This window comes from Ylistrum balloti, unplaced genomic scaffold (assembly GCF_031769215.1).
Source record: "Ylistrum balloti isolate Yb309-2 unplaced genomic scaffold, AGI_CSIRO_Ybal_v1 Utg371052, whole genome shotgun sequence".
Lineage (NCBI taxonomy): Eukaryota > Metazoa > Mollusca > Bivalvia > Pectinida > Pectinidae > Ylistrum > Ylistrum balloti.
Window position 1 is genome coordinate 46,536 of NW_026782582.1, and position 18,848 is coordinate 65,383.

Here is an 18,848-nt window from a genome sequence, read left to right on the forward strand (position 1 = left end):
TCACACAACAAGACCTACACTCGCACATGTTCAGATGAGGAGTAAGACAGGTAACCTCGAGATGATGTTGTTACACGTTGTAATGTTGTTCAAAGAACTATACGTTGTAATGTTGTTTAAAGAAATGTATTTCTTTATTTCCGGAGAATTGCCACTAATTGAAGGTTGTTTATTGCAGAGAAAACTCTCGTGGTACAAACGCCTTCCTACACAATTTTTATAAACAAAAACAGGATTTCTTTTGATTACGATGGTATAAAATGTATTAAAACCCTGCTTTACTTCTGCAATAGGAGTCGGTGTAGCATTTATGTAATGTCAAATACAGTTTCTATCACCAGGGATGCACAAAACGTAGAGATAAGAAACTCCTTGAGCACAACATTGGTGACACATGGCCGAATGTGTAACAGTAACTGTTAGTTCCTATTTTTGGATCTTTTAGGACTATCCATTAGTTTCGTATTTTCTGTTTTACTGGTTTGCGCAGTGCACTGTTTACTTACTTTCACTTTGTGCCAAAAGCGATCGTCGCTGTAGAAATCCAATAGAATCTGGTTAACAGCTGAAATTTACGGCCTGTAGGTCTTTATCTCCATTGCTATAATATTATGGAAATAGCCCATCTATGATGTGAATATGTCCTATTTATTTTTCTGATCAGACATATTATTTTTTGTCATATAGATGTATATATTACCTATATATATATAATACCTCATTAGACATATTTGTGAATACATGATTTTGCCACGGACTTGTATATTAGATATATTATCTATATTAAAGTCTGTGATTTTGCTAACACTGATGTAGAAATTACTTATAATTCTGGAATGATGAACTATTAGAAACCCGAACTCTGCAGAACTCCAAGAATGGAAATGGAATCATTATGGATGTTATTATCATACAAATAATCACGAAGAGTTTGAATTTGCAAGTGTCTCTCCCCGTTTATTTACTGTGAAAATAAATTCAACAGAGAATATCAGTGATGTAATCTTTGGTTGTTTTTGATGGACAGGTGAATTTTGATATGCTTTTGTATCTCCCTGTATCCTGTGTTTGGTAAACAGACCTGTTTATATGTAACCCCTGGAAACTCGTGGACGAGTTGTTTCCTGGAGGGGGAGTATGTAACCGTGGTAAACTACTAGACGCAATATACCACTCGGCAAGAGAGAACTTCTCTTTAGCTTGATCGGTTGAGCGTCAGACTAGTAAGCCAGGGGTCGTCGGTTTGATTCCTAGCGGAAGCATTGAAATAAATAATGACCTCTGAAACATATAATTCAAGGTTCATTTGTCAGAGTTTGCCAAACCTACGTTTAGTGAGTTCATGTGCTAATGTCCAAGATCTCAAACTCGAATCTGACGGAGTTACCAGTTCATTTTCATTAGAAAACCGCCTGACTGATATTTAAATTGACAAAATTGCCCTGTAGTAATTGTACTTCACATACAGTTTAATTACAGTTGTTGGAAACATTCAAGCTTACAGAATTTTGTGGTCAGTGTTTATTTTATATATACCTACTTCTTTATTAATTTATATTTAAATGGACTTGGGTTATCCACTCTTTTGATGCAAGATAGCTGTGTTGGGTGCCAATAAAACACCACAGAACTAACATGATGATATAGTGAGCTATCTTTTTTGTGGTCCTTCCCCTATTTTATGTGTGTATGTCCCATATTTAATTTATAAAGTATAAATATCATTAGGATTTCAGTTAGGTAGTATATGTCCAGATTGGTGTATCTTTATTTCAGTTTAGGAGCCAAATTTTTCTCTATATAATCTGTTTGCCATATACTCTATCAATATTGTGTTTATTTGTCTCTCCTGGTCACTATAGACATCTGTACAATATTTATGTAGCCTCACTATACATATTATTTTTGTTCACCCTAAATACAAAAAAAACATGAATATATGAGTTAAATTGTCTTTGGTATCAACCTTTCAGATGTGTTATTCCCTGTATCATAAATACAGAAATGTATAAGGCAAGTTTTGTCAGGGTTGAATGGCACAGGTTACACAAAATTATGAAACAATTATTAAAACATTAAAAGAGAATTTCTCTTGCAGCCATTGTGTGATTAAACAAGAGGTCTGTGTCCTATGCCTTGTAGATTTAGAGAATTTAGCATTACTCATGAAATACTGACAAAAACAAGGCATCACAACATGAAGCATCATTGTTACAGTTATTTGGAAATGAACCTGCTTGTTTAAGACAATTCTTTCCTGAAAGTAGATCAATGTTACCCTTGTAAAGTTTGGCCTCTCTATAGCAAGCAATGAAAGTAAGTCAGGAACAAGATAAGATTTTATTAATTTTCCTTCTTCGGATCTCCAGTCACTTTATGTGAAAATTTCCCAAAATTGGTGTCTTGATCTGGCCAGATGTCTTAACATTGGAATTTCATGGTTTTAAGCTTAGGATGTTTCTTTAGACATGTATTGTTTGAAACTGAACTCTTGTTAGTGTGTGTTGTTAGGGTCTCATCAGCCTGTTATCTAGTCACTGGTCTTATATACCCTATAGTGTTTTTCATTGGCTGTGCCATTCAGAAATCAATTGGGACTTCATGGTGTGGACAATTACATTATATTTTATTTTGAATTGAAAAACGGCATGTTAAAATCTTTTACTATAAAACCAGTCAAAATTTAAGTTTCCTGATTTATGTGATCAGTTTTTTCAATTTGTTTTCATTTTGTTTAAGATTTCAGGAAAATCATCTTGAAGGTTTGATTTCTTCTTGCCAAGGCTTGCAAAAATAAAAATGTCTGAGACTTGTTTCATAGCATCTGATATGGAATAAAAACTCCTTTAAGATCCTATATATACCCCTTTATATCATATGAGGGATATAGGGATGTTCCTACACATACACACAACATATGAGGGATATAGGGATGTTCCTACACATACACAACATATGAGGGGTATAGGGATGTTCCTACACATACACAACATATGAGGGATATAGGGGTGTTCCTACACATACACACAACATATGAGGGATATAGGGGTGTTCCTTCACATACACACAACATATGAGGGATATAGGGGTGTTCCTACACATACACACAACATATGAGGGGTATAGGGATGTTCCTACACATACACAACATATGAGGGATATAGGGGTGTTCCTACACATACACACAACATATGAGGGATATAGGGGTGTTCCTACACATACACACAACATATGAGGGATATAGGGATGTTCCTATACATACACACAACATATGAGGGATATAGGGATGTTCCTACACACACACAACATATGAGGGATATAGGGATGTTCCTACACATACACACAACATATGAGGGATATAGGGATGTTCCTACACATACACAACATATGAGGGATATAGGGGTGTTCCTACACACACACACACACACACAACATATGAGGGGTATAGGGGTGTTCCTACACATACATGCATCACTTATCCTTGTCAGCACTCTTGCGATTTCATTCCTCCTTTTTTTCTGAGACCATATTGGGTTTTTACAAAACTTTATACTGTCAGCTATCATCTTTACTGCACTCTTGTCATGATGGTACCATGCATGTTGGAACCATGCTGGGATTGGTAACATTTGCAATACCTTGTTATATAATATCAGTACCAACTTATTTTTCACATACATAATTTCTATCATTAAGTTTTTTGTGTAATATTACAACTCTGTCTGATCGAGATAATCTAAGATTAAATTTACACACTGGTCTAATCTTACAGATGTTGGCTCTTCGTTGTCCACAAATACACTACATGATGTGAAAGTAAATCATGGAACTTGGCCTAGCATTTGATGATGAAGATTTAGAGGAAAACTCTAATAAAGCTAAACCAAGCAGACCAGTGTCCTACAATGCCAAGTTTTGCCCACCAAACGTAAATTACTGGTATTTTTTATTATAAGTGTGATGATCAAGGAAATAGAATATTGTTGTTTATTTCAAAACAACATGATATGAAAATTCACAGAAAAATACTCTGCAATATATGTTAACATAATCCATTTGTCTACAACTGTGTTAAAGATCTTACAATGAGTTTGTATGAAAAAGTCTTAAGATGTTTTTTAAATCAAATCTTTCAGACAAGTTTACACTTTTCACTCTTTACATTCAGTGAATTGTAAGGGGAGGTCACTCTCTACATATATTTAATTGTAAAGGAGAGGTCACTCTCTACATATATTTAATTGTAAAGGGGAGGTTACTTTCTAGATTCAGTGATGAAAGGGGAGGTTATGTTCTTCTTTCAGTGGTTCGAAAATGCAGATACCACTGACAAAGACACGGCTGTACAGATATTAAAATACAGGGGAGATCATTCCTATTTGAAAAAAGAGTACACTTCGGCAATTGACCACTACGAGGAAGCTTTAAGTAAGTAGTAAACTTAAGTAATTTAAAGTTTTCTGGTGTTGCTTTGATAAACTGTGTTAGTATTGCTTGTATTTCCAGTGATGAATCAATTTAGGGTGGTGTAACTACCACAATAAGACCATATCTTTGTAATCCCACATGATTCTTAAGGAAAGGAAATCAATTTTGTATAAAAAGTGGGTCTTTGGGCCAATTGCAATGGGAGGGACGGGATCTGATAGGGGAACTACAGCAAATTCTTTAAAATCCTTTTTCTGTAGAAATATATGGATTCCGTCCTGATTTGGTATAAAGCATCTTTAGTTTAGGGGGAATCAGTTCGGTCCTGGTACCCTGTTGGAGGGCCTAATAGGGGAAATAATGCAAATACTTCAAAATCCTATTTCTTTGGGCAGGCGTGGATGTTCTCCTATTTTAGTTTTGTATAAACTTTGAGTCTCACTCCCTTTGGATGGCAGGGGTGAGAAATATAGGAAAGACAGGAAATTCTTGAAAATCCTTTTTTTTCATTAGAAATATGAGGATTCTGAATTTCCCAACTTGGAATGAAGCATGATTGAGTGAAAGGAAATCAATGTTGTAAAAAGGAGGGTCTTTGCCTCCTTGGACAAGAGGGGCAGGGCCCAATAGGTGAAAAACAACAAGAAAATACCGAATTGTCCACATAATCATATTCAATAAAATGAAAGAAAGAGACTCCTGTAAAAAGACAAGGATGATAAGACCAGGAGTTTCGGAAGTATATGTGTCTTTTGCTAAAGTGATTACACCCGCCGTGTAAGTCTTGGTCAATCCACATAAGTAATGTCATGTTTTCAAATGAGAACAAGGTATTCAGCAATGAAACCAACAGGCAAACTGATGATAATCAAACACGTCCAGCTTCATATCCTACTGAGAAATGTGAGATCACAGTGTAGGCCACAAAACCTCCTGAACCTTTGAAACACTGTGTTATGGGTTTGTCTGTCTGTTGAAAATTTCTTAATGGTAACAGGCCCTTGAATATTGAATCAACTATGACATGTAGACACCATAGGTTGTGGATACAAGGATGTTGGTATTAAGAAATGAAAAATTTACAATAGGGAAATTGAAGTCATCACACTTACCTTATAGCTTGGTGGAAGCTGTCCATGTTTGGTCAAATTTGGTCTAAAGCATTCTTTAGAGGAAGAAAATTAATTTTGTTACAAGTGAATGGTGAGTGTCTGCCCCCATGGACTGGAGGAGGTGGAGTCCAATAAAGAAAATAGCAATACTGCTCTCAAATCCTTCTTCCATAGGAATGCCTGGATTCTGTCCTTATTTGGTCAAAGGCCTTCTTTGGTGAAGAGAATAAATCTAGTTTGAACCGTAGGTGTTGGCGCCCCTGGGGCAGGGCCCAATAGAAGAAATGGAGCAAATTCTTTATATTTCTTCGGTTGGAATGATTCAGTTTTGTTCAAATTTTCACAAACAAAGAAAACTTAGTGTTGTATAAACTGTGCATCTGTTGCATCAGTTTATTAAATGTTTTCATTGAAGGACTTGTATAATACTTTTCCCCGATCAATTACCACATTTTTGTAACACTTAAATGAAATTAAAATCTTTAATTCTGACCAAATACTTGCATCTTTATCTCTTTTCTTATCACAGTAAATAAAAAAAAAACAAAGACGATATTTTACTTTTATAACCAGGAAGATACAGTTGATGATTGTTGGTTGTAGGTAAACTGCCAGAAAACAACAAGGCTATGAAGAGGGAGTTAATGGAGAGTCAGGCTAGGAGTTATGTGGCCCTGCAGCAGTACAATCAGGCCCTTCATCTAGCATACCAACTGGTGAGAAACTTAAAACTCTCGAAGAGCCAAAAGGCTGTACTTGTGAAACAGATAAATAAATGAAATTGAAACAAGCATATCAGCAAATCATAATGAGTGTTGAATATTTTATTCATAACTTTTATACATTCTTATAAGTGTTAAATGTTTTGACTGTAACCAAATGTATCATCCCAGCTAACTAATGTTACTAGAATACCAGGCACTGCAAGTGATGAGTGTTTGGCCCTGTAACTAGCATACCAGGTACAGAAAGTGATGAGTGTTTGGCCCTATTACTAGAATACAAGGTACTGCAAGTGCTGAGTGTTTGGCCCAATTACTAGCATACCAAGTACTGCAAGTGATGAGTATTTGGCCCTGTTGCTAGCGTATCAGGTACTGCAAGTGATGAGTGTTTGGCCCTGTTACTAGCATATCAGGTACTGCAAGTGATGAGTGTTTGGCCCTGTTACTAGCATACCAAGTACTGCAAATGATGAGTGTTTGACCCTGTTACTAGCATACCAAGTATTGCAAGTGATGAGTGTTTGGCCCTGTTACTAGCATATCAGGTACTACAAGTGATGAGTGTTTGGCCCTGTTACAAGCATACCAGGTACGAAAAGCGATGAGTGCTTGGCCCTGTTACTAGCATATCAGGTATGGAAAGCGATGAGTGTTTGGCCCTGTTATTAGCATATCAGGTATGACAAGTGATGAGCGTTTGGCCCTGTAACTAGCATATCAGGTACTGAAAGTGTTAGTGTTGAGTGTTTGGCCATGTTACTAGCATACCAGGTACAGAAAGGGTTGAGTGTTTGGCCCTGTTACTAGCATACCAGGTAGAAAGTGATGATGAGTATTTGGTCCTGTAACTTGCATACCAGGTACAGAAAGTGATGCGTGTTCCACTCTGTAACTAGCACACCAGGTACAGCAAGTGCCTTGTTACTAGCATACTTTGATGATAATTCTTCAACCTATGAGTACATGCATTATTAGGTATGAAATGTATTCACTTAACAACTAATGTAAACATCTGCAGAAACAAGCTTTTATCATAAATAAATGCTGTCTACATTAATGTTTTATTTATTACAGAGAGACATCTCATCCAGTCCTGACCAGATTTCTCAGACCTTGGTCCTACTAACCTTTATACAAGAGGCTTCCCAGGACTGGCCAGGTACACTTTTGTAACTTTTATAATTTTCAAGATCAGACAACTGAAAAATATTGGTTGACAACTACTACTTTTCTGTATCAGTTGAATTTTGGATGTAAATACATATTTGGATGATGTTTATGTACAGAATTAAGTGATGAAACATTGTCCATTTAAACTCTTATGAATTTGATGTTGTGTGATAAAATATAGAATTTTTTTTTATAGAAATCTGTAGTAGAATATTTTTCATATGCTCATCTTGTCCTTTTATACCAACATGAATCGTTAAGATGTGACTCTGTATTAAGTATGGGGAACACCTGCAGATTTCTGAATCAATTTACTATATATATTGATTTCCTCTGAAAGCAGATTTGATCATATGTTTTAGAGTTTGAAGTTTTCATGAAAGAGTTGATATGCTGTCACCCTCATAGTGCTAACCTGTGGAGGAGGCTGGCCTTGTGTTACTGGCAATTGTATAGACATAACAACCAGGGTTCATTTGAGTACTGTAAACTTGTCACATGTCTGATACGGTCAAGGTGAGTGATCAAACTTGTCACATGTCTTATACAGTCAAGGTGAGTGACCAAACTTGTCACATGTCTGATACGGTCGAGGTGAATGACCAAACTTGTCACCTGTCTGATACAGTCAAGGTGAGTGATCAAACTTGTCACATGTCTGATACAGTCAAGGTGAATGACCAAACTTGTCACATGTCTGATACAGTCAAGGTGAGTGACCAAACTTGTCACATGTCTGATACAGTCAAGGTGAGTGACCAAACTTGTCACATGTCTGATACAGTCAAGATGAGTGATCAAACTTGTCACATGTCTGATACGGTCGAGGTGAGTGGTCAAACTTGTCACTTGTCTGATACAGTCAAGGTGAGTGACCAAACTTGTCACATGTCTGATACAGTCAAGGTGAGTGACCAAACTTGTCACATGTCTGATACAGTCAAGGTGAGTGATCAAACTTGTCACCTGTCTTATACAGTCAAGGTGAGTGACCAAACTTGTCACATGTCTGATACAGTCAAGGTGAGTGATCAAACTTGTCACATGTCTGATACGGTCGAGGTGAGTAATCAAAGTTGTCTCATGTCTGATACGGTCGAGGTGATTGGTCAAACTTGTCATCTTATACAGTCAAGGGGAGTGATCAAACTTGTCACATGTCTTATACAGTCAAGGTGAGTGACCAAACTTGTCACATGTCTGATACGGTCGAGGTGAATGACCAAACTTGTCACATGTCTGATACAGTCAAGGTGAGTGACCAAACTTGTCACATGTCTGATACAGTCAAGGTGAGTGATCAAACTTGTCACCTATCTGATACAGTCAAGGTGAGTGACCAAACTTGTCACCTATCTGATACAGTCAAGATGAGTGATCAAACTTGTCACATGTCTGATACGGAGGAGCAGTCACGTCTAACATCTCACTTGTCTGATACAGTCAAGGTGAGTGACCAAACTTGTCACATGTCTGACTTGTCACATGTCTGATACAGTCAAGGTGAGTGATCAAACTTGTCACCTGTCTTATACAGTCAAGGTGAGTGACCAAACTTGTCACATGTCTGATACAGTCAAGGTGAGTGATCAAACTTGTCACATGTCTGATACGGTCGAGGTGAGTAATCAAAGTTGTCTCATGTCTGATACGGTCGAGGTGATTGGTCAAACTTGTCATCTTATACAGTCAAGGGGAGTGATCAAACTTGTCACATGTCTGATATGATCAGGGTGAGTGACCACACTTCTCACCAGCCTGATATGGTCAGGGTGAATGACCAGACTTCTCACCTGTCTGATATGGTCAGGGTGAGTGACCACATTTCTCACCTGCCTGATACGGTCAAGGTGAGTGACCACACTTCTCACCTGCCTGATATGGTCAAGGTGAGTGACCAGACTTCTCACCTGTCTGATACGGTCAAGGTGATTGACCACACTTCTCACCTGTCTGATATGGTCAGGGTGAGTGACCACACTTCTCACTTGTCTGATACAGTCAAATGTTTTTGATGATGGCGTCAACAACATTCAACATCCAGAGCATCCATTTACACACCACCAAACTTACTCCATGTCAGCAATGAATCATGGGAATGCATGTTCCTCGTAGAAATCTCTACACTTTAGAGTTATGAGTCTGTTTTTCTTTGGGCTGTAACTCAGTTCTCTATATACAAATAACCATACAGTGTGTTGGCAGAACATTAGGATGTATATATACAAAGCTGTGTTGTCATTGTTAGAGTGTTATATTTTGTTTGACTGATACATACTTAATTACACCAACATGGACCCGACATTTTACAATTATGTATCGTGAGAAGAATGCAAATCATTTGTTATTGGTCAATAGTAATTAAGGCATAATTTGTCAGAACTTCAGATGAATGTTTCAAAACTTGTCACTGGAGATTATTTCTATAGTAAACCAAAAGTCAAGCAGGCTGAGAAGCTAATGTGTACGTTCCTCAACTTCTCAATCTTAATACATGTAGTAAGGAATCAAATTTTTAAATCTTTGTGGAGAAGTGGGATTGTTAGTTAGAACACTGTTTGTGGAGAAGTGGGATTGTCAGTTAGAACACTGTTTGTGGAGAAGTGGGATTGTTAGTTAGAACACTGTTTGTGGAGAAGTGGGATTGTCAGTTAGAACACTGTTTGTGGAGAAGTGGGATTGTTAGTTAGAACACTGTTTGTGGAGAAGTGGGATTGTTAGTTAGAACACTGTTTGTGGAGAAGTGGGATAGTTACTTAGAACACTGTTTGTGGAGAAGTGGGATTGTTAGTTAGAACATTGTTTGTTCAATAGAAACAATGACTTTCTGTCTAGTCAATTTTAAGCCTCGTCAGTACATACATTTTATATTTTAGACAATAGTCTATGTGAAAACTACTTGTAATAACAAATGTCTTTATTTCTCAGACTGCTGTTCTTGAGTGTGCGAAGGTCTGTTGGAGAATTTGTAGCCAAGAGACATGAAGAGTATTGCAAAGAGGCAAGTAAAATTGTGTGGACTAAATCTTTGAATATCATCTACAAGCAAGAAAAAATTCTGTTTTGATTAAAAGTTTATTGAGAGGGCACCAAGAAGATTGATCTCTTTTGGCAGCCTTCTTTTTTCTCTTCCCTTGTGTTCATCTTTGTGTCTCTTGGCACCTAACCTCATCAATCTTAAAATGCCTGTCAAAAGTTTTGAGGGTACATATCATGTTATGGTGTTGTCCATCATAAAATTTTGTTGTCTAGAGATCTATTTTCAAATTTGGTAGACTTAAACACCATGGCATGAAGTTGTAGTTTCTTGAAAGGCAGCTTAATGCCACTGTATTTGGAAGAGTTACTGTCCTTTATTATTTTCATACTGTTTCTATTTTCTGGATCTTTCCTCCCTCAGTTTTCATCCTGATTTCTTTGAAATTTTATAGGGTTTATCACCATGACAATGAAGTTGGGTTTTCCTTAATGGCAGTTTCATTTGACTCTGTTTGGAAGAGTTACTGCCCCCTGTTCTTTTTCTAATGTTCATGCTGTCCAAAGATCATCTCCTTCAAGTCTGTCCAATGTTCATCAAAAAACAAATGTTGTTATCGCTTTCTCTTGAAAAGTACTGTTGGTTTTTCTCGGCTCTTAGATGTGTTGATTTGGTTTTGGGACTGATCAGAAAACCAAAGGCGTTCAGGCAGCCATATTGGATTTTGAAAAAGAAAGGTTTTTATCAGTATTGCTTGAGTAGTACTGGATGGATATCTCTCAAATTGCATTTGTAGGTTTCCCTCTGTCCCTAATTGTGATCGGCTTATTAGAAAAAACAAAATGGATGACAGGCAGCCATATTGGATTTTGAAAAAGAAAGGTTTTTATCAGTATTGCTTGAGAAGTACTGGATGGATCTCGCTCAGATTTCACACATAGGTTCCCCTTGGTCCCTAGTTGTGCCTATTAGATTTTTGTACTGATCATGAAAAACAAATTGGCTTCCAGGCAACCATCTTGGATTTGGCAGTATCTAAAAGGATTAATCAATTGATTATAAGAGAAAGGGAAAAGATCAGACCAGGAAGGGCAAAGTAAGGCATTATCCCCCACACACAACTGTTTGTGTAAAACCCAAATATGATATATATATAGGAGCCACAAAGCGAGGCATTATCCCCCTCACCCAGCTGTTGGTTTAAAACCCAAATAAGATATATATATACATCATATTTGGGTATATATATATATAGGGGACACAAAGCGTGGCATTATCCCCCACACCCAGTTGTTGGTTTAAAACCCACATATGATGTATATAAGGGAGCCACAAAGCGAGGCATTATCCCCCACACCCAGCTGTTGGAGTAAAACCCAAATATGATATATATATTTGAGCCACAAAGTGAGGCATTATCCCTAGCACCCAGCTGATAGTGTAAAACCCAAATATGATGTATATATAGGAGCCACAAAGTGAGGCATTATCCCCCACACCTAGCTGTTGGTGTAAAACACTAATATGATATATATATTTGAGCCACAAAGTGAGGCATTATCCCTAGCACCCAGCTGATAGTGTAAAACCCAAATATGATGTATATATAGGAGCCACAAAGTGAGGCATTATCCCCCACACCCAGCTGTTGGTGTAAAACCCTAATATGATATATATATTTGAGCCACAAAGTGAGGCATTATCCCTAGCACCCAGCTGATAGTGTAAAACCCAAATATGATGTATATATAGGAGCCACAAAGTGAGGCATTATCCCCCACACCCAGCTGTTGGTGTAAAACCCTAATATGATGTATAGATACTGGTATAACAGTTTGTGATGTCATTCAATTATGTACCACTACTACCACCTGAAGATCTAATACAGGGAAAGCGCGAGTGCTAAATGTAATGTCTTCTTTAGTTAATTATCAATTAAATTTCCTTGAATCTCCTCAACTTCAACATTATATATATATATATCTTATATATCAACCTTATAGTTAGAGTTCATTTCTTGATGTAGATCCTGTGTGTTTGACTGTTGATATTTGAATAGAGCTTGGTATGGTCCATAAACAAATTTATTTGACACTATAAACTCTGGAGTAACAAAGTCACAAAAAATAAAAAAAATTGATGGCTACAGAAAAAAGATATACAATAAAATGTCCTTAAGACGAAAAGGCACAACTAGGGCACTAGGCTAATATATACAGAAAGTTTTGTGGAGTTGAATGGAATGGTTTCAAAGTTGAAGTCCAGAAAGGATAGTTAACACTAATTTGTTTTTTTTTTGCTATGTTTCCATGGAAACACCAAAAATATATAAAATGAAATATCGTCAATAGCTAAAAGGGGCACTAACTTAATATATACAGCAAGCTTTGTGAAGTTGAGTTGAATGGTTTTGAAGTTATAGTTTGGAGAAATCCTTAGATGGACTGATGGAGCCCAAATTAATATCCCCTGCAAACATTTTTGCAGGGAATATTAATGGTGGGTGCCAAGAGCTCTCTGGGATCTCATTTGTTCTTAATATATTATGATATTAATTATATCTTATAGTCCAGGTACAAGTTTCTGTGCTGGGTATGGCATATTCAAATTCAAATTCTAATATATACAGAAAGTTTTGTGGAGTTGAATGGAATGGTTTCAAAGTTGAAGTCCAGAAAGGATAGTTAACACTAATTTGTTTTTTTTTGCTATGTTTCCATGGTAACACCAAAAATATATAAAATGAAATATCGTCAATAGCTAAAAGGGGCACTAACTTAATATATACAGCAAGCTTTGTGAAGTTGAGTTGAATGGTTTTGAAGTTACAGTTTGGAGAAATCCTTAGATGGACTGATGGAGCCCAAATTAATATCCCCTGCAAACATTTTTGCAGGGAATATTAATGGTGGGTGCCAAGAGCTCTCTGGGATCTCATTTGTTCTTAATATATTATGATATTAATTATATCTTATAGTCCAGGTACAAGTTTCTGTGCTGGGTATGGCATATTCAAATTCACCACCACCAATGAATATCACACGAAGATGGGATTTCTTTTTTTTTTCAATTTCCATAACCCAGTTTGATATTAGGTATGAGCCTGGATTTTCATCTTATTTGTAGTACATGTTATCTCTTTAACTTTGTTTTAGATGGAGCAGCTTATCTTGGAACTAAATGCCAGTGAGGAACTTATACACAAGGCCAAGAAGGTAAAATGGGCCATGACTTGTAATGTATGCTGTAGTAGATTCATCATTCTAATCTGAGACTTCAGAAATATATGGAACTTTTTCAACCACCGTTAATTTCCTGTTAACAGATAAAGGTCAATGATCCATTCCACAAAATAAATGTAGTCTTTGTCCTTAAAAATGGCTTTGATTTTACAACTTTTTGAATTTTAGTTTCTGTGTCATGACATGAGTAAAGTGGAGCAACAAGACGGGGGAGATAATGCTGTACAAGTAAGTAGTAAGATTAAATCTTTAAGGGCCTGTATTGCTCACCTAGCTTTGTTGGCTGAAACTGTTTATCCAAACTAAAGGAAAGGGAATTCAAAAAGTATAAGTATATAGTTCCCCATCCCTCTGTCACCTCCTCCCAAGGGGTCAGTCAGACCATTTATATAAAAGTCTCCTTCACACAAGAATGCTTTAGACTAAAAAAATTTAAAGTGTTTGCTCTATTTCCCCAGTTGGACCCCCGTCCCTCCTGCCCAAGGGGACCCTGAGACCCGCTGTTTTTATTTCCCCAGTTGGACCCCCGTCCCTCCTGCCCAAGGGGACCCTGAGACCCGCTGTTTTTATTTCCCCAGTTGGACCCCCGTCCCTCCTGCCCAAGGGGACCCTGAGACCCGCTGTTTTTATTTCCCCAGTTGGACCCCCGTCCCTCCTGCCCAAGGGGACCCTGAGACCCGCTGTTTTTAAAGAATTAATTCCCCTTAACCAAAGGATGCTTCAAATGAAATTTGAAAGAGCAAACTCAGGATCACATCATGTATATTTGATATCATTGCCGCTCCTTAATTATGTTTCAGACCAAATTTGGTTGAAATCCATTCCAGCATAAAGGAAGAGAAGCATCTTAAAGCAAAGCATTTTCTTACTTCCCCTTTTGGGGCTTTGCTCCTAGGTCCTTAGGGTGTCAAATCAACTTTCTGAATTTACTAGGTCCTTAGGGTGTCAAATCAACTTTCTGAATTTACTAGGTCCTTAGGGGGTCAAATCAACTTTCTGAATTTACTAGGTCCTTAGGGTGTCAAATCAACTTTCTGAGTTTACTAGGTCCTTAGGGGGTCAAATCAACTTTCTGAATTTACTTGGTCCTTAGGGTGTCAAATCAACTTTCTGAGTTTACTAGGTCCTTAGGGGGTCAAATCAACTTTCTGAATTTACTAGGTCCTTAGGGTGTCAAATCAACTTTCTGAATTTACTAGGTCCTTAGGGTGTCAAATCAACTTTCTGAATTTACAAAATTATTTCCCTCCTTACTCGTTTAGCTAAAATTAACCCAGGAATTAGTAGCATTTTAGAGCAAAATATTGTCCAACTTTCCCCTTTGGTCCCCATACTTATGTCCTTATGGGTCAAATCAACTTTCTGAATTCAGGAAATTATTCCCCAACCCCTAATTATGTTTTATATGAAATCCATTCAAGCATTAGGGAATAGTAGCACTTATATGCAAAATATTGACTAGCTTCCCCTTTTGGGACCTCATCACCAGGTCCCTTGGATTGAATCAACTTTCTCAATTTAGGAAATAATTCCCAAATCCAAATGATATTTTAGACCAAAATTGGTTGAAATCAGCCCAAGTTTTAAACAGGTGTAGTGTTATACAGGTTTATGGATGAAGCACAACGACAGATGAAGCATGATAGCTATAAGCATTATTGCTTTGTTTCTAATAGAAAAAAATGGGTCTTTCTTCAATATGAAGATTATTCTGAGCTGTGCATAGTCAATGTGTTAAAAATCTGATAGAATGCTGGGTACAGTTGTAAGCCTATTCAAGCAAATCGCCTACATAAAAGACAACAGGAACTTAAAGATCTGCCAACAGACATCAAGAAGTGAAGAACGATTTATAGAACAAGTATTGGTAGACTTCCACAACCACAAAGCAAAATGTGAAAAACATCTAATATGAAATTGTTGTATGATTGGTGGATTTTGTTTAATTCAACAGAAACAAATGGATGTGAAAGATTTTGACAAGCGGTGGTATTCCTGGACAGACAATTGTTTGCCTACCTAAACATGAAGGTTAGTTGTACAGTCGATGAGAAAAGAAGACTTTGGATTTCTGAATACATTTAATACAGGCACAAAACAATTCTCTTACAACACAAATACTTTTGACACAAATATTGCACTTTATGTAAGTTCAGCACAAGGTCCAGATAGTGGAATGATTTATAAATATCACCAACAGAGAAGAATCACAGTCCTACTTGAAAATTAAGCCATTTTAAGACAAGCGACAGGGAAGCCATCCCCCTTGTAACGACTGACCAGGTCCAGAAGAGCCTGTTTCTTGTGAAGGGCACGAGATGACTCCAATTCATACAGAGTACAAAGATTAAAAAGAATTCCTTCGTGTAGGTTCCTTATAGGATCCTCGTGTACCAATACCTCCAGCGTCTTCAGGGCATCCCGTAGCTTTCCTAGGTACAGTGAACACACAGCCATGTTGTTGACCGCCTGAAACATTGTCATCATTAGAGACATCATGAACAACCATCATCACTAAATATATGTGTTGTTTTATTCTGATGAAAGAAAGAGATGATTAATGCATTGGCAGATCAATAAATAAAATACGCAAGTTAACGGGTTACTTAGAAAACATTTAATTTTTTGCTGGGGGCACTTTTACAAATTCATTTTGCTGGTAGCAAAGCTATTATGTCCTAGATGTAGACAGGGTACGGTTTTCACACACATAAATAGCAAATATAATTTATGAATCAAAGACTGCAGCTGTAGTTTAGTATAGCATAGATACATGCTGTTCTGATGTAGACTATTAATCTTTACAGAAGTCTCAACACCATATAGAAAATGAATACTGATAGTTATGGAAGTGGATAAAATCTATCTATTAAATTTGATATAATTTATGGGTTGACATTATACTGTCAGTGTTGGTTCCTTTGTTGCAGGGATACACAAATCCGGACCCTTGCAGTGATTGACACTGATACCAATTAATCCTGGATTGACTGACTAATTCAACAACTATAATTCTGTCTGGTGAAAAATATACTGGAATCACTTCTTGTGTTACATCATAATCTACAGAGCTTTTGCAAAAGTCTTGATTGGAAGCAAATTAGGAAACTTTACAGAAGAACAAAAGTTTACAGTCATTTCTGGACAGAAACAAAGAATTAAAATCAGCAACACCTTGTGATGAAGACAAGACAATGATAACGGCTTCGATATGATACACAGAAGATACTTACTGAGGCATTTGTTGGGTCATGTTCTACTGCTGTCTTGAAATTCTGGTATGCATCGGAGAAACTGTTCGTACACATAGACTCTAGTCCCCTGTGGAAAAAAGATTGTTTTGTGGGCTATCTGTAATAATTTCATGACATTTCACAATCTAATATAGCATATTTTTACATCAAATTGTTTATAACACTTTATTTTTACAGTAATGACTCTATAAATAGGACAGCTCTATATTTCTATATCCTTCAAAAAGTCTTGTAATACCTATAGCATTTGCTTATACTTCTCCTGAAACTGCATTAGATGTTAGAGGGCTGAATACTCGGCATGGACATACGATTGCATACATCTAGTAAAGAGTGATAGCTACATATTTACTTCTCAGACTCAATAAACTTTAAAAGGACTGTATTATGTCTAAACACTGTCTTCATTTGTTTATACCTGAATATTCCATCATTACTTCATCAGCTTTATTATTCAAATCATCCTTTATCTGTTGATCAGTAAACAATTCTGTTAATGAGTAAACAATTTTTGTTTTCACCCTTTTTTAATGGATCTTTCTCCAATTTCATATGTAGGTTCCCCTTTGTCCCTTGTTGTGTCTATTTTATATTGGGACTGATAAATATTTGGCTGACAGGTGGCCAACATGGATTTTGATGATGTTTTGTTATTATTCCTTGAGAAGTATTGGATGAACCTTCTCAAATGAAGGTTCCTAGTGCCTAATTATGCCCCTTGATTTGAGGACAGATCAGAAAAACAAAATAGCCGATATGCAGCTTGGATTCTGGCTATGGAAATATGTTATCACTTTACTGGAGTAGTTTGGGATGGATCTTTCTCAAATGTTTAGCTTTCCCCTGGTAGCTAGTTGTGCCTATTTGATTTTGGGACTGATCAGAAAAATAAAATGGCTGACAGGCCAACATCATGGATTTAACAGTTACAAAGTCATTATTGCTATTTCTTAGGGAAATTAAAAAAAATTCATATTAAACAGATGAAAGAAGGAAAACGAAGGGAAAGATCTAACTTTTTTAAAGAATAAATAAAGATTGAACAATTGTGTGTGGCAATATCCCCCTGGGATCTCTTGTTTAGATATCGTGTAACTTCACACAACGTAGCACAACACGGGCATTCCTCACCCTTCAACCATATGTATTGTGTAAAGAATTTAACTTAAGTTATGGTTTAGACATATTGCTGTTATATAAAACAGTTACAAAAGTAAATTAATGTGTTCATGCTTGAATGGTAGCAAGTAAAATGTCTAAGTGGAGCAGAGCCAATTTTTGTCATTCATCTGAAGTGAATCAACTCTGTTTGCTGTTACCTTTCAACATCTTTACAAACGTTAAATTGACTTTTCTCTTCCTAACTAACCTGTAAATTCTTTGATTGACTTTTTTACTGACCCAGATATAAGTGATCTTATGGACTTCCAGATAATCGTTGGACTGCCACCGTCAGACGTTTGATTTGTAGTTGTAAATTGAAACAACTTGACTGTGTATGCTCCTATTTAAACTCCCTGGTGGAATTATTAATCTTCATACTTCTAAATTTAAATTTAAATTTTTTTGTGCTTTGGATCTTTGGGCTACTTTGAACTTTGACTTGTATTTTGACTGTTGTATAAGGGTATTAATAAATTTCTCTACTTTATGAAAATACAGATTTTAATTTACTTTTTGTTTTTAAAAACTTCAAATCACTTCCATATGTAATGTCCCATGAAGTCCAACTATAAATCACAGAAGTGATACTTTCAGGGCTATGTGTTTTGATGACATACTTGTTTAGGTAAGTCCTACATGTCTGTTTCTTGTCCGTTATATCTGTTAACACTTCCGCTTGTTTGAAACAGTCTGTTGCCTTGGAAACATTTCCCATCTGTGAAATATGAATCCAAAATATTACATAAAATGTTTCTTCATTCCATTTTAACATTTTT

The 18,848-nt window shown here is 36.6% G+C and overlaps 2 protein-coding genes across 2 annotated transcripts in view; one reads left to right on the forward strand and one right to left on the reverse strand.

The window, feature by feature from the left end:
* Window positions 1-18,565, forward strand: LOC132560352 (uncharacterized protein C8orf76 homolog). The gene is made up of 11 exons (XM_060225024.1): window positions 1-50; window positions 3,773-3,928; window positions 4,305-4,428; window positions 6,144-6,256; window positions 7,340-7,424; window positions 7,798-7,951; window positions 10,364-10,436; window positions 13,568-13,627; window positions 13,823-13,882; window positions 15,609-15,685; window positions 16,585-18,565. Exons 2-10 carry the CDS (start codon window positions 3,824-3,826, stop codon window positions 15,675-15,677), a joined length of 843 nt encoding a protein of 280 aa, XP_060081007.1. The 5' UTR covers window positions 1-50; window positions 3,773-3,823; the 3' UTR covers window positions 15,678-15,685; window positions 16,585-18,565.
* LOC132560351 (trafficking protein particle complex subunit 12-like) overlaps window positions 15,717-18,848 on the reverse strand; it is a 14,536-nt gene continuing 11,404 nt past the window's right edge. Inside the window, exons 10-12 of the mRNA XM_060225023.1 lie at window positions 18,690-18,787; window positions 16,888-16,975; window positions 15,717-16,123 (exon numbers count right to left, since the gene is read on the reverse strand). Of these exons, the coding sequence (XP_060081006.1) occupies window positions 15,881-16,123; window positions 16,888-16,975; window positions 18,690-18,787 (429 nt within the window). The 3' untranslated portion in view covers window positions 15,717-15,880. The remainder of the gene's footprint in view (window positions 16,124-16,887; window positions 16,976-18,689; window positions 18,788-18,848) is intronic.

What these genes read in the sequence shown, in the direction of transcription:
- LOC132560352 (XM_060225024.1), top strand. Translation starts at nt 3,824, where the DNA reads ATGGAACTTGGCCTAGCATTTGATGATGAAGATTTAGAGGAAAACTCT. An exon ending in GGCTTCCCAGGACTGGCCAG is followed by an intron (nt 7,425 to 7,797) that starts GTACACTTTTGT and finishes CATATGTTTTAG; the next exon opens with AGTTTGAAGTTTTCATGAAA. An exon ending in ACATGTCTGATACGGTCAAG is followed by an intron (nt 7,952 to 10,363) that starts GTGAGTGATCAA and finishes TTTATTTCTCAG; the next exon opens with ACTGCTGTTCTTGAGTGTGC.